Source organism: Xyrauchen texanus, chromosome 50, assembly GCF_025860055.1.
Source record: "Xyrauchen texanus isolate HMW12.3.18 chromosome 50, RBS_HiC_50CHRs, whole genome shotgun sequence".
Classification (NCBI taxonomy): Eukaryota; Metazoa; Chordata; class Actinopteri; order Cypriniformes; family Catostomidae; genus Xyrauchen; species Xyrauchen texanus.
The window spans coordinates 16,548,432-16,571,822 of record NC_068325.1 but is presented as its reverse complement, the minus strand read 5'-3'; the positions used below and the strand labels follow the sequence as shown (position 1 = coordinate 16,571,822).

Genomic DNA, 23,391 nt, shown 5'->3' with positions numbered 1-23,391 from the left:
TGAGAAATGACACTCATTCCCGACTTCATATGTCATAGGAGCCTGATCCTAGAACAACCTTTACAAATGCCTTTTCTGACAAAAAAAAAAAAAAAAAAATATATATATATATATATATATATATATATATATATATATATATATATATATATATATACACACATCTATGTCCAAGTTCTTTAAAGAATTTAGAAATAAATACGCCAATGCTATAATGTAATCAAGTACCCTTTAAAGTCTCAAAGGAAACCCACGAACGTTCTTGATAAAAAAAAGAGGACTCTTAGAACCCAAGATGCTGTAAAGATCAACAGTAGAACCTTTTGTTGTAATTGTGCATGGTTGATTGGCTTCAGAACTGTTATTCATTATGAGTTAAGAGGAATATTCCGGGTTCAATATAAGTTAAGCTAAATCGACAGCATTATCACAAAAATAATTTGAACTTGTCCCTCCTTTTCTTAAAACGTACATAAAAAATAAGGTTACAGTGATGCGTGTGCAATTACAGGTAATGGGCCAATTATTGGAGGGTTTAAAGGCAGAAAAGTGATGGTTATTATTTTATAAAAGCAGTAAAGTACTAACATATATTCTTCTGTTAAAATTTGGTTTTAGGGTTTACAGCTTTGCATTGTTTTATCGTGGCAACAAATGTGTAAAATTGGGTATAACTTAACTGGATACAACTTTCACTTTAAAATCATTTTAACACGGCAATTCTTTACATCTTGAGGCTATTCCTTTGAAACAATGAGTATGTTAATGATTATGCACTGGCCCCATTCACTTCCATTGTAAGTGCCTCACTTACAATGTGAGGATTCAGGATCCCAGATTCTGGCTTATTTTAAAAGAAGTCCAAATTAAATTTTGTTGTAATTTTGCCAACGTTATGCCACAGATTTAGCTTAACTTGTATTAAACCCGGAATATTGCTTTAAAATAACTTTAACAATTGCTTAAAAAGGTCACTTAATATGACATTATTAACAGTATATCTATCTATCTATCTATCTATCTATCTATCTATCTATCTATCTATCTATCTATCTATCTATCTATCTATCTATCTATCTATCACAAATATTTGCATGTTAATTAAGATTTACATTAAATTAATTATTTGGACTGGTTATAACAGTTCCCTATAACTTAAACGTAAAAAAAAAGTTATTTATACTATGGCGCATCAATGCAAGAGGCTCTGAGAACAACTTGCCAAAGTGTTGTGCTCATATTACACTAATGTTATTAAATCTGAGTTAGATGTGTCTTACCTTGCTCAGCCCCAGCCACTGTCAGCATTTCAACCAGCAGAAGTAATCCCGACATCATGATCAGAAATGCCAAAACAAACTCGGACATTGTGGCTGGATATAGTCCCGAGCACATCCGTTACCCTGATCCGTCGGACAGCACCGATGATGCCCGAGTTTGGGTCCGAGCACACGAGCCCCGGTCACACGCGTCCCGCAGTGCAGTGCAGCTCCTCCCGCAGGTGCGTGTGTGACTGGACGGACCGACAGCAGAGACGCCAAGTACCTCCGTTTCAGGATAACGAGGTAGGAGGGGTGGGATAGAGAAAGAGACGGAGGATAGCACCGCGGGAGGAGTGAAGAGAGAGAGAGAGAGAGAGAGAGAGAGAGAGAGAGAGAGAGAGAGAGAGAGAGAGAGAGAGAGAGAGAGAGAGAACACAACTGCGAATATAGAAAAATGTGATTAGTTGACAGACAGACAGATAGATAGATAAAAAGAAAGATGGTTAAAATGAAGGAAGAAAAAATAAAGAAAGATAGGAATGATGGATGCATATAAAGAAAAGGATGAAAAATTGATAAAAATGAAGGAAAGAAAGAAATAAAGAAAAAGATAGATAGATAGATAGATAGATAGATAGATAGATAGATAGATAGATAGATAGATAGATAGATAGATAGATAGATAGATAGATAGATAGATAGATAAAAAGAAAGATGATTAAAAATGAATGAAGAAAAAAGAAAGAAAGATAGGAATGATGGATGCATATAAAGAAAGAAAAGGATGAAAAATTGATATAAATTAAGGAAAGAAAGAAAGAAAGAAAGAAAAAAGACAGACAGACAGACAGACAGATAGATAGATAGATAATACAAAGAAAGATGGTTAAAATTAAGGAAGAAAGAAAGAAACAAAAAGATAGATAGACAGACAGATAGATAGATAGATAGATAGATAGATAGATAGATAGATAGATAGATAGATAGATAGATAGATAGATAGATAGATAGATAGATAGATAGATAAAAAGAAAGATGGTTAAAATGAAGGAAGAAAAAATAAAGAAAGATAGGAATGATGGATGCATATAAAGAAAGAAAAGGATGAAAAATTTATATAAATTAAGGAAAGAAAGAAATAAAAAAGACAGACAGACAGACAGACAGACAGACAGACAGACAGACAGATAGATAGATAGATAGATAGATAGATAGATAGATAGATAGATAGATAGATAGATAGATAGATAGATAGATAGATAGATAGATAGATAATACAAAGAAAGATGGTTAAAAATTAAGGAAGAAAGAAAGAAAGAAAGAAAGAAAGAAAGAAAGAAAAAGATAGATAGATAGTATAGATACCTGGATCATATTCTTTTACTGTTCTGCAAATCCAAATGATTATACTTTCTGTACAATCTAAACACTAACTAAGAGGCACAGAATAGATTAACCTGATATAGAAGATTATAACAGCTCCAGTGAATAAGAGTTACTGAGTGAAATAAACTGTTCTGAAATAATGTTAACATTAACATAATTCTGCAGGTGATAGATTACACAAGAGTACAGGTAAACATACAGGATGCACTCTTCCAACTGTCATAAAAGTAGATCGCATCTCCTCCTATTTACCTCTCTTTAACTCTTTCTCCATCTCTCATTTTCTCCTTGAGGTTCACTGAAGGCTGTATCTTATAGTATATCGAATAATACTCATGGCACGGGTAACATATAAACAATTCTTGAAGGAAAAATATTTAATAAAATTCAATATCATAAACTAATGATCCAAGCACCCAGAAAACAATGAATATTATGAAACACTGCGAGATCTTGCCTGTTGCTTTATTTCCATTTAAGGATCAGTAGGGACAAGAGAAACAAAAGCTAATGCAATTAAATTAAATCTAATTCTATAAATTTGATTCAGGAACATGTTTCTGGCATCCAGTTAATCTGGCAAGGGTTTCTGATGCCTTTTTTTTATTTATTATATGGAACAAAAAGTACACATAATACAGTGATTGATTTTTGGTTTTCATACACCATAATGCTTATAGAAAAGAAGGCCAAATCTGCTGCCTTTTAAACAGGATGTCTTCGTTACTTCTACTTGAAAGAGAGATTTCCTCGCCAGTAGACATGTAATGATGCAATAAACTCATGGTTTAAAGCAAATTTGTCATGTTTGTCCTCAAATCTAAGCATGTGTCCTTGGCACCATGAAATGTGCAAAATATTTAGTTTGTGCACGTCAGCATATCTTATGCTGTGTGAAAATATCTGTAATTCATGAGATTTTAGGGGTGTAAATATTTGACTTTATTTTTAAGCCATTTCTGATATTTAAAGCATTTCAAAACATTTTAAGCAACACAGTTGAATAAATATCATTGCCCAGTTGCCATGTGACTCTTTTTGCAAGAAACGAATTTGAAATAAACCTTGTTTCATGAGGAGGTTTTGTGATTTTGATAGACTTAACATTACAGGTTTTGGACCTGAATTGCACATTGCAATGTTTTTGGTTCATTAAGACAATACATGGAGCTGCTAAACATGTAAACAACACTCAGGAAATGACTGCAGTTTTGCTGTAATACTCATACTTAAAATAAAAAAAAGATAACAAAATAAAGAGAAATAAAATTGCAATTGTGAGATATAAAGTCACGACTGCAATATATAAGCTTGCAATTGCAAGTAATAGTTATAATTGCAAGATATAAATGTACAATTTGGAGATATAAATTTGAAAGTGTGAGATATAGAGTAAAGTTTCAATTCTGAGATACAAACTTACAAATTCTAAGAAACAGTCATAATTGCAAGATATAAATTCGCAATTGCGAGATATAAATTAGAAACTGCAAAAAAAAAAATCACGATTGTGAGATATAAATACAAATTTGCAATATAAAGTCACAACTGCAAAATATACATTTGCAATTCTGAGATATAAAGCGCAATTGTGAGGTATACCTGTGAAATTACAGTATAAAGTTACAATTGTGAGATATAAACTCACAATAGCAAGAAGAAATACATTTGAAATTGCAAGATATCAATTTGAAATTACAGTATAAAGTCACAATTGTGAAATATGTCACAATTGCAAGATATAAGTTCGCAGTTACAAGATATAAATTCGCAATTACGAGGTATAAATTTGAAATTACGGTATAAATTCACAATTGCGATATAAACTTGCAATTGTGGAATATAAATTCGCAATTGCAAGAAATTGCAACAAATGGTCACAATTGCGAAACATAAATTCGAAATTACTGTATAATGTCACAATTGTGAGATATAAAGTCACAATTGTAAGAAATAGTCACAACTGCAAGATGCAAATTCACAGTTGCAAGATATACATTTGTATTTACGAGATATGAAGTGGAAATTGCAAAGTATACATTTGAAATGACCATATAAAGTCACAATTGTGAGATATAATTCGAAATTGCGATAAAAACTCACAATTGTGAAATATTAACTTGCAATTCTGAGAAATGAAGTCGCAATTGCAAGAAATACTCACAATCATCCGCAACGGTGACGAGTCTGCATACAGACGGGAGGTTAATCAGCAGGCTGTCTGGTGCAGTCACAACAACATTGAGCTGAACACGCTCAAAAGAGTGGAGATGATAGTGAACTTCAGGAATAATCCCCCCACCCTCACCATCCTGAACAGCACTGTGGCAGCAGTGGAGTCATTCAGGTTCCTAGGCTGTACCATCTCACAGGACCTGAAGTGGGACACCCACATAGACTCCATTGTGAAGAAGGCTCAGCAGAGGTTGAACTTCCTTTGCCAGCTGAGGAAGTTCAAACTGCCACAGGAGCTGCTGACACAGTTTTACTCTGCCGTCATTGAGTCTGTCCTGTGTACATCTATAACTGTCTGGTTTGGTTTAGCCACCAAATCAGACAGAAGGAAACTCCAACAGACAGTCAGGACTGCTGATAGGATTATTGGTGACCCCCTACCCATCCTCCAAGACCTGTATGTCTCCAGAGTGAGAAAATGTCACTATGGACACCACACTACACCCTACTTACTCCCTGTTTTCAACTTTGAACTGTTGCCCTCTGGCCGGCGCTACAGAGCACTGAGCGCCAGGACATCCAGGCACAGGAACAGTTTTTACCCTCAGGCCATTTTCCTCATGAACAATTAAACTGTGCACTTGTTTCTCCCATCACCAAAAGCAAAACAAAGAAAAATCCTTGTGTATGTGAGAACACTTGGCAATAAATATCATTCTCATTCTGATTCAATTGCAAGATATAAAGTCGCAATTGCGAGGTATAAATAAGAAATTATGGTATAAAGTCAAAATTGGGAGTTAAAGACAATATTGCAAGGAATACATTTGAAATTCTGATATAAAGTCACAATTGTAAGATGTAAACTTGTAATTAGAATGAGAAATAATGTCACAATTGAAAGAAATAAAGTCACATTTTCTTGCAAGATATAAATTTACAATTACGAGTTCTAATATTTTAGATTGTGTTTTATTCTGAGGTGGGACCATGGCTTCCATAGATACAAGAACGAATTTTAACATAGAAAAAATAGTGCTACAGAAATATACAGTATCACGTATATTGGGCGTAGATTCCAGGAGGGGATGGGGTGTGGTAACCCCCCCAATAATCAAAACAAGCAAGTACAACCCACCCCTACCCCCACCCATTATTCCGTGATCAATGGAAATATGTAAACGATTCACGCTGCAACCCCCCAACGTTCAAGCTGAATCTACGCACCATGGACCTGGAGGAACGTTGTCTCATTTCGCTGTGTACTGTACTAACTGTATATGGTTGAACGACTTGACTTGACCTTGTCTTTAAATCGATATAAAATCATAACACATTCAAATAAACACTTTGTTTTTATCATTCTCTTTATTTGTACTGTTTTGTCTGTTCAACCTATCTGCGAAAGTGTCCTTAACTCCCCAAGAATGTGCTAAAACCATATATTTTCTATTTTCAAAGTCATTTTCGGACACATTCAGATAATGCCGTTGTCCTCAAAGCAGCCTTTCTCCATATTGCACAAGGAACCCAAATGGATGTGCTGAGGCAAAGTAACCGCAACCTTCAAAATCTTTGTTTCTGAATATACTGTGAGACAGAGAGAGTGTATTTATTACCCAGTTATCATAAATGCAGTTAAATGTGAGAGATAGAAATGACATGAACATACAGTATAATCGTAATTTAGAGTCTAACACTCGTAAGGGAGTGTTTTACTGCCATCTACAGAACGTCAATCAAATTGTGTGCCACAAAGACAGAAGTTCTCCATCTAAATTGAAAAGTAATACAATGGAATACAGCATTTTCACAGTTAACAGTTAAGTTAAATTAATCATGGAAATGAATACAGGTAAAATAATAATAATAATAATAATAATAGTTGAAAACTCATGGAAATGTCCATAGTGATTTGTTTTCTGGATGTACTCTTTAAACAATATTTAATCAGCTAGGAATCTCTCTTGGTAAGTGCAATTTTTTAAATCATTTTTTTTTTATATATATACTAGCTAACTACAAATTCTCTCTGTCTGGCTTTTGGCCATTAGAAACAAGACAGGACCTATATGGACATCCTGTGAACGTCAGAATATGTCACTCAGCTGTGTTTGAGTGATCTCTCCCTGTGGAGTCCTGTGGAAAAAACTCCCATACTTCTCCCGAAGCTCAATCATACAGACTCCTGGTTTCCTCAGTCCCTAATTGGCCACAGCTCTCGACTGGCCTGTGACTCCACAAGCCCCAGAATTTTAATCAAGCTGCATATAAGAGATGTTTCTGAGGGAGAACAAAAGGAGAGGAGAGGACAGTCATTTTCCAGAAGGATTACTACCACTGGTGACACTACAGCAGTCTTTTTCTGTATAATTTCATCTCTCTCTCTCTCTCTCTCTCTCTCACTCACTCACTCACTCACTCAAAATGACAGAGACATACTAAGGTCATGATGTCTTCTTTTACCACATGCATGGGGGTAAAAGCTCTGGAACACTCTGTAAATAATTAAAACGAGCTCAGGGACCATTATTGAAAGGCTGAAGAGAATTGGACCCCCTTTCTACAACTGCATAAATGATGACTAACTATAACTATTATTTAATTATATACAAAAAATGTTGTAGTAAAACTATTATTTCAATATTTAGAAATCAGTTATATATTATTGAATAAATGAAAGCTTTTTATTCCAAATGAATATTCAATTATTTAGAAATATGTATTTGCAACATTAAGAAAGTATTTATCTATTAATATTTTATATGCAAGAATATATTTAATACAATAGATAATAAAATAATAACAAAGTCATACATTTACTCCATAAAAGCAATATATACTGTATATAAAAATATTTATATGTCTATTTAATTTAACTTAAAATTAACTTTATTTTTGAAAAATTATAATTTAAATATTTGGATATATACCTATCCATTAAATTATTTATCTATTTACAGAATAAATAAAAGTTTAATTATGCAAAACAAATATTTAATTTTCTAGAAATAGATTTATCTATTAATATTTATCTTATTTGATTATTTGTTTATGTAATTTGTAAGCTACAGGAATGGTTTGCTATCACCCTGCTGTCAAAATATAATGACGTAATGCTTATATTCTGTCTGTTTGACATGTAGTTCAGTTAAGTTTTCTGTGCAATGCTGCCACCTATTGCAATTCACCATCATTCACTGACTAAAACATCCAATCTTAGCCAAATAGTCGGTATAACTGCAGGCCGGAGATCTCCAAATGGGCTCGGAATTTCCCAAAGTGGGCGGGGTTATTTCGAAAAGGGCGGGGTTACTCCAAAAGAAGGTTGTGCCATCTAGAAAAGGGGGCGTCATTTCCACACACGTTAAAATGGTTAGGGGCTCCGATTTTTGAAGCAGTTTGAAACATTTAACAGTGCATAATTCATACTGTTTGATTACTATTTTTAAGTAGGCAGCATGCAGTGTATACTGTGAAGAATGCAGTTAGCAGTATACAAGCATTCCTATTTGAGTTCTTTCTTGGGAACTGTTGCTGTGTAAGTTTCACTCTCTTGTTCTATATTACTGCATACCTGCAAACACAAATTACATCAAATACCAACCTTGTGTACCACACAGTAAAAATAAACTCATGAAACCAATTTACACTTCATTTTGCTGGCTGAAATAAAGAGTTTGCCGGAAAGGGGTGCCAGACACTTCCAGACATCTGTAACGCAGCAGCAGTAAAGTATAAAGCAGAAATCTATGTGGTTTGCTGTACAAATTAACACAGTTAGTTGGTGTACTACAATGAAAAACTTGGCTTTAGAACAAAGATGCTAAGGTAACAGGTAATTTTACAAATATCGTCAATGTGCTGGAGCAAACAGATATGTTTCAGGTAGATTTTTTTTGCTGGTTTTCTTAATTTAACAAGCTTGGCAGCTCACCGTATGTTATATCTGAGTGCAATGAAAGGCAACCATTAAATACTGGCAAAAGAAACTGACACCAAGGTAGCTATTTTTTACATTTATATATATAAATGAAAAATATGTATTACATACATGTTTACAGGACTTTTGAGCTTTTTGTTGTGTATTTAAATAAAACTAATTATATTACAACTAATATAGAAATCCCTGATAAAAAAAATTATATTAGTTTATTGATTTTTCTACAATTTAATCAGTATATCAAATTATATTATATTATATTAATTAAAAGAGACCAAAAAAAATATAAAAATGCATGACAGAACACTGCCATCTGGTGTTTACTTCTTTTACACACGCAGTGGCCCTTTTCAGGAGAAGGAGCGCTCCAAAAAAGGGGCGGGAGCTCCCAACCTCAAGCAAAGAGCCCATAACCTTGTGTGCAAGTGACGCCCCTTTTTGGAGTTGGTGCAACCTATTTGTGGAGTACCCCCCCACTCCTTTGGGGTAACCCCGCCCTCTTTTGGAGATTCTGGCCCCATTTAGAGATCTCTGGCCTATAGCTATACATACTTGCTTTCCAATAGCCACATTTTCTAAAATAAAATCAGTTAATTATATTAAAATATATTATATTAGTTAAAAAAGACAAACAATGCATGACAGAACTCTGCTATCTGGTGTTTACTTCTTTTACACTGGCAGATGCCCTTTTCAGTCGCCATATGTTTATGCTACCCACTGTTTAGTACGTTTTATGTGCTTTCTTTTCAAATGTATAGTGTGCTTATATATATATATATATATATATATATATATATATATATATATATATATATATATATATATATATATATATATATACACACACACACACACGTACATACATACATATTATGTTGCCTCGTTTCATTTTATATCAATCCGAATAGATAGTTACAATCACAATCATATTATACATTTAAATTTAAGAACGTTAAAGTTTAAAAGGACATGTTCAGACTTGCCTGTTGCTTAATTATTCATTAGTAGGCGGGTCTCGACGGAGGTCCCTTACTGCTCGTACTAAAAATGCAAGTGTACTGCAAACACCGACTGGGACTTTAAAGTACTGTACGATGTGGCAATAAGTATTAAACCGATCCCAACTTTCCTAGACTATGCAATTTAAAAACTTTGAAGTTTAGAAGGACTCTTCAGATTTGAATCTAGGGTTCATTAATTATTCATGAGTAGGAGTATCTCCCTAGAGACCTACATCTAGTCTAGAGCATGTTTTTATACTAGTACGTTGCAATAAAATAAATATATTTGTTCTGCTGACTATAATGTTTGTCTTTTTAAAAACTACCATGTAGCAAAAACTGTACTAAACCGATCCATATTTTCCTAGACTGCAATATCAGAACTTTGCCCGCTGGTTTTAATGAATTATTCATGAGTAGGCATATCTCCCCAGTGGCCCATATGGCTCACAAACGTTTAGACGGGTACGTTTCGATCATTTAAATTCGAATTGTATTACAGCTGTGTGTTTTTTTTTTTTTTTTTTACAAAGTGCCATGTGGCGATGTGTGTTCAAATATTCCATATATTCATAGACAATCTCTCCGCAAGAAAACATATTACATGTGAAGTTCTGTAATGAAGTTATAAACTTGATCGAAACAATAGTTTCAGACCAGACGTGAAACATTGAATTGGATCTCTTTCTAGGCACAGGCTGGTGCACATGGAGGCGACGGAGTTTACCTTGAGCCCGGCGGGGGAGTCGGTAGTGCCGACATGTATGTTCGCGCCTGACCCGGGCTGCGCGGAGGATCTGGCCGGCACTGAGAGCAGTGAGACCGGCGAGAACCAGAATGGAGACGCCGAGGATCGCTTAGACCTCACCAGCAAGGTGGATCCCAGGCCTGTCAGCTGGTTTTAACGCTTCTTTATGTGCACAAAACATTGCAAATGTTTATTTAATAAACTAACTACGTTTAAAGGCTTTTGGGAACTTTTTATTTGTATGGCAGTTGGTTGCATGAGTGACACGTTGGCTGCAGGCATGTCTGTGCCAGCTGGCATATCAGCACTGTTTACTCTTAAATTAAATGCAATACAATGCAACTGGAACATTAACTATGATATGGTGAATTTTTAAAGCCATATTTAAAAACTGCATGCACGTTTTGATGTGCAATATAAAAACACTAAGTTTGAGTGTCTCTAAATGTTTAAAGATTTAAGTTTAGCACTGATTTCTGAGTAGCTACTCAGTAGCTATTTGCTCCCAAAAAGTATTTGCACGCTCATGCCACACTTACAAATGTATGACTGTTATTTCAGTTAGAAGTAATCACAAAAAAGTGTCTCAGACTTTAGTTGGCAAGTAAATTCTGTGGAAAAAGGCCTAGCATCATTCCTGCTGCTTGGTTTGATATTGTATTTTTTATGCATTGTCCTACATATATTTTTAAGTGTAACTTTTAGGCGACATTTATGGAATGCATATCAAGAATTAGGCATTTTAACATATAGTAACTATTTTCAATATGCCTCAGGTTTAATAATAAAACAAATAACCTCAACATACATATGGGGTGTTATGTTATAGTCCTTTGGATTTCTCCACTGTGTAAATTAACAATTGAATGATAATTTCTGTTATTTGTTGTCAGCTGGCACTGGTAAGCCCTACTGGAGAACAGTATGAATGTTTACTCAAGCAGCTACGAGAACGAATTGCAGAAGGCTGTGGAGAGACCATCTATGTGGTCGGAATGGGGACAGGTGAGACATAAATTGTCATCCAGTGTAATGTGCATTTTAATCTTATTTTTTGTTATGTCAACACACTTGAAACATACACGCACTGAGCACTTAATTAGACCTGCACACCTTCTTATTCATGCAATTATCTAATCAGCCAATCGTGTGGCAGCATTGCAATGCATATAATCATGCAGATATGGGCCAGGAGCTTCAGTTAAAGTTCATATCAACCATCAGAATGGGGAAAAATGTGATCTCAATGATTTTGACCGAGGCTTGATTGTTGGTGCCAGATGGGCTGGTTTGAGTATTTCTGTAACTGTTGATTCTTGTGAATTTCACACACAACAGTTTCTAGAATTTACTCAGAATGGTGCCAAAAACATCCAGTGAGCGGCAGTTCCACCTTGTTGATGAGAGAGGTCAATGGAGAATGGCCAGACTAGTTTGAGCTGACATTAAAGTTATGGTAACTCAGATAACCGCTCTGTACAATTGTAGTGAGCAGAGGAGCGTCTCAGCATGCACGACATGTCGAACCTTGAGGCGGATGTGTTACAACAGCAGAAGACCACATAGGGCACTTTATTAGGACCATAGTGTTCCTTACAAAGTGCTCAGTGAGTGTATATCAACCAATCAGAATCAACTCTTTCACAATGCACTGGTGTAATATTTTGGACATTCTGTTTTAGTCATTTCACTTAAATGTTCAATTTGTCCTGGCACTAATGAGAGAACATTATTATCTTATCTTGCTATAACCCTTGCTTTATAATGTCTGACCGCAGTGAACTCCTGAGTCATAGGTCATGTGTTGATGTGGTTTGGTTGACTAGGTCATAACCAATTTTGACACCCCTACTCTTGTTCATCTGTCATTTGTTTTAGGAGGTAGACCGATATACCGGTTTTACCAATAAATCGGTGCCGATTGTTGCTTTTTAGAAATATCGATTTTAGCAAAAATCTATGCCGATAGTTGCCAATAGTTTTTCCTTTAGGTAGTTCCTTTGATAATTATGTTTTTAAAATTGAAACGAGGGGATATGCCAAAAAACTAGACTATATGGAAATGTCCCTCATCAACAGATACATCGTGTTTCCAACTTCATATATTGTTGCTTAATTTGGTAAATATTAAAATAGAGCATTTTAATGGAGCCAAATCTCTGTCATTTCAAAATTACAGTAAAAATAAAATAAGAGAGTTTCAGGCTTGTTTAGGGTTAAAAGTCCCACATTATGCGCCCAATCTTCTTTTTTTCCTGATTATTATTGGGATTTTGTTTTGAAAAATAAATTACATCTTGGATTTGATTAATTTTGTACTCTAACCTCTATGTCTGTGCTGTCCAAGGAAATGTTGTAACATTCTATGAATCCATTTTAAAAACTATCGGCCGATTAATCGGTATCGGCCTTTTCCACCATCTTTGTTATCGTTATCAGCAAAATCCACTATCAGTCGACCTCTAATTTGTTTCTTTTGTTTTGTTGGCTTTTTAAACAATTTTTGCATTTTATAAATGGTATAAAAAAAATTGTAATCGTGTCACGTCTTTGATTATTTGACTGATCAGAGAGCAGCCTAATTGCTTTTCTTAGCTAAACGGTTCACTTCGGAAATTGATCTAGATGTAAATTGGCTATTTAGAGTGCTGATGAATGTTTTTGTGTCTCTTTCTCAGATGGTGGTGATTATGGTCTGGATGAGAGGGATATGGAAGCAGCTGTTGCTACGGTGCGGTCGCTATGTGAACAGGCAGACGCTGATCTGATTCTCCTGCGAGAGAGAGCGGAAACGGAGGGACGAGTCCGGGATTACCTTATCCGGCGCCGAGTGGGAGAAGCCGACTTCCTGGAAGTTAGGTTAGAGAAATGTTTGTGATTATGGATGTATAAGGCCAGAAACATACTTTACGCAAATGCAGACCTGAATATACTTAACGCACAGTCTCGTGTTGCTGTGGTGGTAATAAACCTGAGTACTCAAGGGGGCAGTAGTTCACATGTCTATGCTATTTAACCAGATTTGACGTTATTGAATTATTGCTTTAATAGCTACATTCTTCTTATTTCGTCTTGCTTCTTATTCATTGTCAGAGTGGCGGTTGTTGGTAACGTAGATGCTGGTAAAAGTACACTCTTGGGTGTCCTTACTCATGGTGAACTCGACAACGGTCGTGGATTCGCAAGACAAAAGCTCTTCCGACACAAACACGAGATGGAGAGCGGTCGCACCAGCAGTGTCGGAAATGACATTCTGGGCTTCGACCAGGATGGGCAGGTGGTCAACAAACCGGATAGTCACGGGGGCAGTCTGGACTGGACCAAGATCTGTGAGAGGTCATCAAAAGTGATCACCTTTATTGATCTGGCAGGGCATGAGAAATACCTGAAGACCACTGTGTTCGGCATGACTGGGCACCTACCAGACTTCTGCATGCTTATGGTGAGAGGGAAGCAGGGGTGGACAATATAAACAAAAAATTAGTGGCCGAGCGTTGAGGGATGGCTGGGGGAGGAATAAGGTGGACACAATACTATATAAAACTTTTTAAAATTATTAAAGTAATGCACGGCCATTTTGAAGTATTTTTTCACAGTCATATAAATTGCAATGAACAAATTTCTCAATAAAATGAAATACAAAAAAATACATTCCAATATTTTTCAAATATTCATAAATTATAGAAATTCTGGTCCATATTGATTTTATATATTATTATTATTATTTTTCATATATATATATATATATATATATATATATATATTTTTTTTTTAATTATTATTTTTTTCTTCTGGAATTTATATTTTTTAGAACGTAACCGTTTGCACTGATTTTGCTCGAAGCAAACATTTTAGCAAAACATTGATGTTTAAGGTTATTTTGTTTATGCACTCTGATCCACTCTATTCACTCTTTGTTGTGAAGGTGGGCAGTAATGCAGGAATCGTTGGCATGACCAAAGAGCACCTGGGTCTCGCTCTGGCCCTCAACGTTCCTGTCTTTGTAGTCGTCACTAAGATAGACATGTGTCCAGCTAACATCTTACAAGGTAACGTAAAGCCCTTCATTCTGCTTACAACAATTGCTTGAACAATTCACAATTTTAATGTGAAATATCAGTCCTGCACAGCAGTATTGCCATTTTTATTTTGGTTTGCTTGTGTGTGTGTTACAGAGACATTAACGTTATTACAGAGGTTACTCAAGTCTCCGGGATGCAGAAAAATTCCAGTTTTGGTACAAAGCAAAGATGATGTCATCATTACAGCCTCAAACTTTAGTTCAGAGCGGTAATTTCACCTAATTCTCTGTACATGAAAGAGAAACGTATAATATGTGCTTTGTGTTGGCGTAAAACTAACCCCAGAACATTTGGAGTTATATTGAGAGATGTTTTTGCTGCTTAAACAAAGAATTTTGTCTGTGTGTTTGTGAAGGATGTGCCCAATTTTCCAGATCTCTAATGTAACAGGTGAAAACATGGACCTGTTGAAAATGTTCTTGAATCTGCTGTCCTCCAGAACAACGTTTAAAGATGACGAACCTCCAGAATTTCAGATTGATGAAACATATTCAGTACCTGTAAGACAAACACTTACGTTCAAATGTTATGGACCTGTTAATTTAAATTCTATCTTTCCAAAAATCATTTCAACCTCTCATAATGGTTCTCAGGGTGTAGGCACTATCGTATCTGGGACTACTTTACGTGGATTAATATGCCTTAACGACACGCTGCTCCTCGGTCCCGATCCTCTGGGTGCTTTCATCCCCATCATGGTCAAATCCATCCACCGCAAGCGAATGCCTGTGAAAGAAGTGCGTGGTGGGCAGACGGCCTCGTTCGCACTGAAGAAGATCAAGCGTTCGTCTATTAGGAAGGGGATGGTGATGGTGTCACCCCGTCTCAATCCATTGGCATGCTGGGAGTTTGAGGCTGAGATTCTGGTGCTGCACCATCCGACTACGATAGCGCCGAGATACCAAGCTATGGGTGAGCAGAGGAGACAAATGTGATACAGTAGTTGTTTCTTGTTAAAACAGTATCTATTGAAGGTTTAAACGCCTCTTTCTGGTTCTGTAAAAGGTATCCAAATGAGGTTTTAGATTTTTAGAATAGAAAACTGAGGTTTGTGATGGTAACGGTAAGATAAACTTCTCTGGAATATGTACCTAAAAATAAACATTAACTTTTTAGGGCATATTTTTAATAAAGATCTATTAAGTATGTACCTAGACATTTTTGCAGATACTGATCATGGCAAAAAAAAAAAAAATTCTGGTATAATCAATATGATAGGGTCTATGATGTTTTGAATTTTGTTTTTATGCGAAATTGTCTTTTTTTTTGGTCAACAAATTGTATACACACATAAAAAATGTCTAGTTAAATTGGGTTTCAAAACATTATCATGTACAAAAAGTGAATAATCATTAAGTACGTTTTAAATAAAAAAGTAAATACTGTTTGAATTGGAAATTTATTTTTATTTACTTTAGTAAAAAAAATTAACAGTAAATTATTCCAAGAGAATCATGATTGTTATGAAAGCATATGACAATATTTGGTGCGAATCAAACCGAAATCAAATGTATTATTTAGAGAAAATGTTCACTGACGGTTGATCTCCTGTGCGCGTTAATGATAGGGCATAAGAGCAACAGTTCACGCGGCCCCCTCGCCACATTGGGGCGTTCAAGCGGAAAAATTTGTTTATCTAAAAACAGGTTCTCCACAGTTAAAGCGACAACAGGACACAACACAGCTGCTACAGAGAACATAACATACTAAACATGTCTGAAGAGTTTGTAATCGAAGAATTGATGCATTTCTATGCCCAGCCTTATTTTTTTAAACTGAGTACTTGGAAATCAAAGAGAAACAATGAGGATGCTACAGCCACAGTCATACCATGTCCTAAACTGGCACCAAAGACACGGGATAAAAGGTATATTTTTGTGATGAGTGACGGTAGATTCTATCGATTGCTTGTTTTCTATTTTCGGCATTGCAAATTCACCCTTTGTGTTATAACAGGGCAGGGGTGAGTAAACAATGACTGAATTTTAATTTTTTGGGTGAACTAACACTTATATATCTTTAATAATATTTGTATATTTTTTAGATATAGAAACTTTGCTGGATACTGAGGATATTACTGAGGATGTACAATTGTGTATCAGAGCATTATCATGTATCAAATAATGGATAATTGTTTAGTAGTTTTGAAATATAAAAAAGAATATCCTGTTTGAATTTGGGAAAAAACAGGACATGCTATTATTTGCTTCTAATATTTGACTTTTCGAAAAGAATAAAAGTAATAATGTCAGTTACCGATATATTCTACACTCCTACGTAGTATTTATGAACTGGTCTATGCTTATTTGGCATTCTCATTGTGCACAACTGAATCTTTCTGCATTCTGTCACTTCCTCTGTCATAGTTCACTGTGGCAGTATCAGACAGACCGCCACCATAATCGGCATGAACAAAGACTGTTTACGGACGGGCGACAAAGCCACTGTGCACTTTCGTTTTATTAAGACCCCTGAGTACCTTCACTTGGAGCAGAGACTCGTCTTCAGGGAGGGCAGGACCAAGGCTGTGGGCACCATCACTAAGGTCAGAGGTCAAATGGCCTTTCTCATGAAAAGAGTTCAAAACAAATTCAAAAGATGTTGAACTGCGTGAATCTCACACAGTCAAGAAAATGTCAATTTAACCAAAATCAAAAGAAAGAAATAAGACATTATATTAACAAAGACAATTAATCCTATTTGAGGGACCATTAAGAGTTTCGGAGTGGCTTATTGCACTAGGTGTAAATATCACCTGCCACACAGCAAGGATATTTGCACTCCAGTAGGCCGGTGAAAACACTGAAATTAAAGACAAACTGAACCACTTGTGTCATTACAGTGGCATGGGTTGTAACAACGGTGTGGATGTTTTTTCGTGCGGATGACCCGGGTTCGATTCCGCCTTTTGTCCCGCTTTTCCCCATCCAGTTTGCTGTCTCCACTTTTAATATTTCCTTTAATACTACTTATAAAAATGTATATAAATGTTGATTTTCTCACTAGGATTATAGTCTTACTATAGTAATATTGTAGTAACCATGATTTTGCAGAAGCCATTGTTTTAATGCAATTAAGTAACCATGTTATTACTACAGTAATATGGTGTCAATATAGTAACCATGTTTAATTTTGTGGTTATGATTTTACTACAAAATGCCAAAGTGATACTATGGTTACTGTAGTAAAACCACGGTTAATTGTTAAGGGAAGGGAATTTTAATTTGTAAGGGAAAGTTAGGTTTAGGGGTAGGGGTTGGTGTAAGATGTCTGTGGGACTCAATAAATAAATACAATTAACACGCTTCAGTGATACCACTATACTGTATTTGTATATAATTAGGGGTGCAATTAGCATCTAACAATTTATGCACTTTTGTTGCTATTTACATTTGGTGCAAATAGCCCTTGCCTAATTGTTTTTGCATCATGATATGATTTTCATGACAATTTTCCAACTAATTCTGTTTTTCTTTATTATTTATTATTATTTATTATTTCCAATACTTTTTATGTTAATTTTCATTGCTGTAATTTTTGTATTATATTTATTAAAAATGACTGTAAAAAAATAAATAATTGTATTTAAATCAGTTTAAATTACTACTATGTTGTATAAATTACAATTTTACTTAATAGTTGATTATTAATTTAACTTAAAGTTATATTTTAAATAATGTATTTTATTTCTTTTTTCTTTTTTTTTTTTTTTTTTTTTTTTTGCATTTCCTGCATTTCCCAATTGTATTTTTATTTATTTTTCTTAATTAGAATTTAGGGGGGAATGTGCTTAATTGTCATGAAAATAATGTCACAATGGAAAAAATAGATATAAAAAAGAATATCCTGTTTGAATCAAGTTAAAGAGACCATGCTACTATTACTATATATATACTATATATATATATATATATAAATTGTATTTTAATTTGATTATTTTTTTATTTCTTTTTTGGGGCATTTCCAGTATTCTTAGCAATTCTTGACTTAATTATGTTAAAATGACTGTAATAAAACATTAAGTTTTTAATTTATTAATTTTACTTAAATTATAGTACATTTAGATTTTAAATAATATTTTTTATTTTTTGCATTACCTTTAAGAGAATTAGATGTTTTTATTATTATTTCCCAAAAATGGCAAAATTGTATTTTATATTTATTTTCTTTTGATTCTGAATAATGTTTTGCTATATATATATAGATATAGATATAGATATATGACTAGGATTTTGAAACATGTATGATTGAAGTTTTAATATAAACAGAGATATTTGCTTATCTTTTTCTCTAAGTGTGGGGCTTATATGTTTGATTCTTGAAATCTGCCAATGTACTTTATCGTGAAACTTCTCTGTTTTGTTTTGTATGTTTGACAGCTGCTTCAAACCAAGCCTCAGGCCAAGATGCAGTCTACCAAGAAAGCTTCATCACAGGTGGAGGGCTCTTTGGCAGCCAGCGAGAATGCTGCACAGATGGGAGGAAGCCCTCAAACAGGACAACCGGTGAGAGGAAGAGCCAGAATTCTCAACAACAATTTGTTTGATGTCAGAACTTTTTATATGTAGCTATGAAAATCAAATATATTTCCAGATCAGTTAGCATCAGATATATATATATATATATACAGATGACTTTGTCATCTAACAAACTTGTCAAGCACATGTTTGGGTCAAAGCCTCATATCCTATTAATCCAAAATCCTCCTAAAATTAATTATTCTTTCTTTCTCTTCATTTCTTTCTCTTTAGCCTAATTGCTAAACAAACAAAAAAAACTAAGAAAAAAGGATGTATAAAGTAGTGTAGCGAAGGTAACTGGGTTTTTAAGCCTATTCACTATAGTGGAAATCACAAAGGCATGAAGAGCATTACTTTCATGACTAAAAAATTATTAGTCAATATGTGCCTTAATGTAATACTTAGCATCTTGCTTTAGGAGCGCCACATATTTTAGACGTTGTGTCAAATAAAAAATAAAGTCAGTGTGATGAGGAGGAGGGCGGGGCTGGGCCGTGACTACACACGCCTGGCCCCCAATCGGACTAAGCAGCCAAGGAGAGGGATAAATGCTGCAGAACGCGGCAGTTTGGGAGAGAGAGAGCCACATGCAGCTGCCATGTGTCTCTCTTGCTCCCGATCTGCCATGTCACGGCCCGGCCCTGCCCCGCCCTCCTCCTCGTCACAGTCAACTACTAAAAGCGTTTCTCGAGACACATGCGTTCTGTTTTATGCGTTGCGCAGCATCTAGCTTTTATTAGCGCATGAATGCGTTCCATCTGAACGGCTCCTAATAATAATTTTCAGCATCTCATGCAGGGGCAATGTTTATTTTAGATACTGTGTCAAATACAAAAAAGCTTTTAAAAGTGAATCTCGAGTCACCTGCATTCTGTTATGTGTTGCATGTAGCTGCTTTTTATAAATAATTTTTTTGCAAGAACGCGTTCAATCTGAACGCCCTCTAAGAATATTATTTAGCATCTTGCTGTTCTGCATCTAGCTTTTTTAACGCAGTAATGTGTTCAGTCTGAATGACTCATAAAAATATTATTTAGCATCTCATGCAGGGGCGCAGCATATTTTAGATGTTGTTTCAAGTTAAAAAAAAGAACGTCAAATTTTAAAACCACGTCTCGAAACACTTGCGATATGTTATGTGTGCTGTGCCGCATCTAGCTTTTTAGCACAAGAGCATGTTCGGTCTGAACGGCTGTTAAAAATATTTTTAGCAGCCTAGCGATGCATATTTTAGATGCTGGGTCAAGTAAAATAAACATAAACTTCTAAAACTGTCTTGACACACTTCCTGTTATGTGCGCTTTGCAGCATCTAGCTTTTTTAGCGCAAGAGTGCGTTCGTTCTGAACGGCTCCTAAGAAAGTTTTTTGCATCTTGCGAAGAAGAGCCACGTATTTTAGAAGTTGTGTCAAGTTAAAAAAAGAACGTCAACTACTAAAAGCGTGTCTCGAGACACGTGTGTTCTGTTATGTGCTCTGCATCTGGATATTTTAGCGGAAGAGCACATTCGGTCAAATGGCTCTTAAATATACTTCAGCCGGGGGTTATGCGTATTTTAGAAGAGAAAAATCCACGACAACTGTGTATTTTAGACACTGCGTCAAGTAAAAATAAAAGACAACTTTTAAAAAGTGTGTCTCAAGTCAGATACGTTCTATTTTATGCACCGTGTCTAGGTTGTTTTTAGTACAAGAATGGAAAAATACAGCAATGATGAAGATATCTAAACATTTAATGGTCTCTTTCAGTCAAAGTCTGGAGCGAGTGGTAGACGGCGTGGTGGTCAACGGCACAAAGGCAAACCAGCTGTAAGCACCGCCACTGGGACGACATCAGCTGCTGGAGTGGGCGACAACTGAGCGAACGCCCCTCATGCTCATCCTCCATAATCTGCCTTGAATTCTCTTCTCGCTCTCTGCCACCAATATTGGTCATCCGTCTGCCCTGAACTTTTGAAAGCGACCACCAGAGGGCAGCAAAGCTTTTTGTTTACCTTAACTTTCTTTTTCCCTCCTTTTTTTCCTGTCCTCTGATTTGTTTTTGCTCTCACTATCATAAAACCCACACATGAATCTGGACTGAGCAATTTCTCTCCCTACACATGCTAATTAGAAATGTTAATCTCCGCTGTCATACGTACTAGTGCCAAAACCCCGACTGACAAGCATTTCTTGTGTTTCTTCACTGAGAAGCTTGTTCTCTTGCTGTATAATCACCCTAATGAAACCTGTATTATTTTTTGTTATTGTTTTGTGAACTATCCCTTTAACATCCCGTAATAAACACCCTAAAAAACTCAATTTTGCAGCCAAGATGTTTCCTAAAGGACCCAATTAAGCAGCCCTCAAATGAATCCCTGTTTGTGTTCAGCGATTTTCTTATTTCTCACGTCATTTTCGTCCTCCAGTTGAATTTGGCAAATGCTGTCGCAGATGAAAGGGAGAAATCTGTTCTGCTTGTCAATCTTTCATGCCCCCTCATCCTCCCCTGATTTTAATGAGCATCGTAGCTGCCTAGACACACAAAATCAGAGCGGTCCCTCAGAGTGTCACAAAGTAGGTGCCTTTTGGCTCTTGTGTGTTGCTTTTTTATTTCGTGACCAAGCATTACTTTCAGAAGGTCTCACCTTTTCAATGGAGATCTATTTTTTCATATATTACAGTGAGGATAAAACGAAGCAAACTAAGCTGATAGTGGCATTTAACTCTGTTTGCTATTTTCTCTTCTTCACAAAACCGTTTTTTTCTTCTGTGTATTCTTATTTATTTTAGATTTGTTTTTTTTTAACAGATTGACCTTTGTTAGAAACTTTTGACTCAAACCAAAGTGAGAGTATAGTTCACACCTCAAAACATGTTCAATACGAATCTTGATTGAAATATTGTTCCCATGATTACGTTTTGTGTTGTTCTAGGTTCCCTGTTGTAATGAAACTAGCAGAATGTAACTTTAGTCAAATCTTGTCCACACAAATTGGCAGTCTCCCTATAGACCAAATTTGTTTTGCTGGTTTATATTACATTGAAAGTCAATTCTATAACAAAAATTGCTTTCGTTTGTAGTTTTCATAGGTCTCATGTCTAAAGACGGTTCAGTCAGTATTGGTTCTCGTTCTTGAATTGTTTTGTTCGCCGTGAAAGTTAGATGCAAACCAACTTTTGGATTGTCTGTACTATCAGAGACGTTGAAATAGGTTTAAGTTCAACTAGACACAGCCAAGCAGATTTGAACCTCAATAAACATTTATTTTTTACATTTGATTTGTGCAATTCTAGTCTGGACAATGTGGTAAAGACCACATGGTAGATGTTGTGCCAAATAAAGTTTTTTAAATTCCATTATTTTTTAAAATATTATAAACAGGAAACTTGAAAGGTAATAAAATCAGACAGAAATATCGACCCTGCCCCCGCACGCCAGAATGAGGTATGATTTTTATATGCATTTTATTTGGATTTTAGTTTCTTATTTTCTTTTAGTGCATGGTTGTATTTTTTGCAGGACAAAACTGTCTGTACATTATGTACAAAAGAAGAAAAAAAGATGGAATTGTGTTATCATTCATTTTCAACCAAATAAAAGTTGCACAAAAACTCGAAACGCTAATGCAGTTATTACGAAACGTTTTGATGTCCCCTATTGAAAATTAACCATGGTTTTACTAAAGTTACCATAGTTTAACCATGGTATTTGTAGTAAAACCATAGTAACCTCAACATTTACCATGGTTAATACAATATTACGCTAGTAAAACCATTGTTAATTGTATCTAAACCATGGTTTCTGCCAAAAAACATGTTTTCTTCAGTCACATATGGTTACTACAATATTACTATAGTAAAACCATGGATCAGTCAATGTAAGCCCACTTTTTTTTAAAGTACTTTGTCTCCAAATAAATGTGAATTTCCTTGATATTCATTAGCTACAAAAAATTTACAACTTTTAAAAATATATATTAAATATTATATAAAATTGCTTCAAAATCAACCTTTAGACATTACATGCAATGATCTCATGGAAAAGGAAAAATGTTCAGTTCATAGTGACAAACTGGTGTTTAGGTAAGTACTGAGGAAGTTTTTGATACTATTTAGTGTTTGGGGAAAAAATCTAAGCAAAGGTGCCTTTTACCCCACAGAGTCTTTTGCCCCATTATGCCTTACTATGGATACTACAGTATTACTGTAGTAATACTTTATTAAAACCATGCTTTCTGCCAAAAAAAAAAACATGGTTACTTCAGTCATGGTTACTACAACATTACTATGG

At 35.2% G+C, this 23,391-nt stretch overlaps 1 protein-coding gene and 1 pseudogene across 2 annotated transcripts; one reads left to right on the top strand and one right to left on the bottom strand.

The window, feature by feature from the left end:
• The window catches only part of LOC127641003 (low-density lipoprotein receptor-related protein 1B-like), a 303,445-nt pseudogene extending 302,110 nt beyond the window's left edge, over positions 1–1,335 (bottom strand).
• An 8,860-nt stretch (positions 1,336–10,195) lies between these two features.
• LOC127641123 (GTP-binding protein 1-like) lies at positions 10,196–22,712 on the top strand. Of its 2 annotated transcripts, none has more exons than XM_052123900.1 (12): positions 10,196–10,235; positions 10,462–10,645; positions 11,412–11,523; positions 13,197–13,377; positions 13,612–13,960; positions 14,444–14,567; positions 14,694–14,808; positions 14,956–15,100; positions 15,194–15,512; positions 16,967–17,145; positions 18,980–19,105; positions 20,868–22,712. In XM_052123900.1, exons 1-12 carry the CDS (start codon positions 10,213–10,215, stop codon positions 20,976–20,978), a joined length of 1,968 nt encoding a protein of 655 aa, XP_051979860.1. In that variant the 5' UTR covers positions 10,196–10,212; the 3' UTR covers positions 20,979–22,712. The 2 variants fall into 2 exon arrangements, with proteins under 2 accessions (XP_051979860.1, XP_051979859.1); XM_052123899.1 differs by having other exon boundaries at positions 18,980–19,147.
• Positions 22,713–23,391: the final 679 nt, after the last annotated feature.

Excerpts from the sequence above, each read along its gene's own strand:
- LOC127641123 (XM_052123899.1), top strand. The coding sequence starts at position 10,213 with ATGGCTCACAAACGTTTAGACGG. Across the intron at positions 13,378-13,611 it reads GCCGACTTCCTGGAAGTTAG|AGTGGCGGTTGTTGGTAACG; the intron begins GTTAGAGAAATG and ends ATTCATTGTCAG. Across the intron at positions 19,148-20,867 it reads TCAACAACAATTTGTTTGAT|TCAAAGTCTGGAGCGAGTGG; the intron begins GTCAGAACTTTT and ends GGTCTCTTTCAG.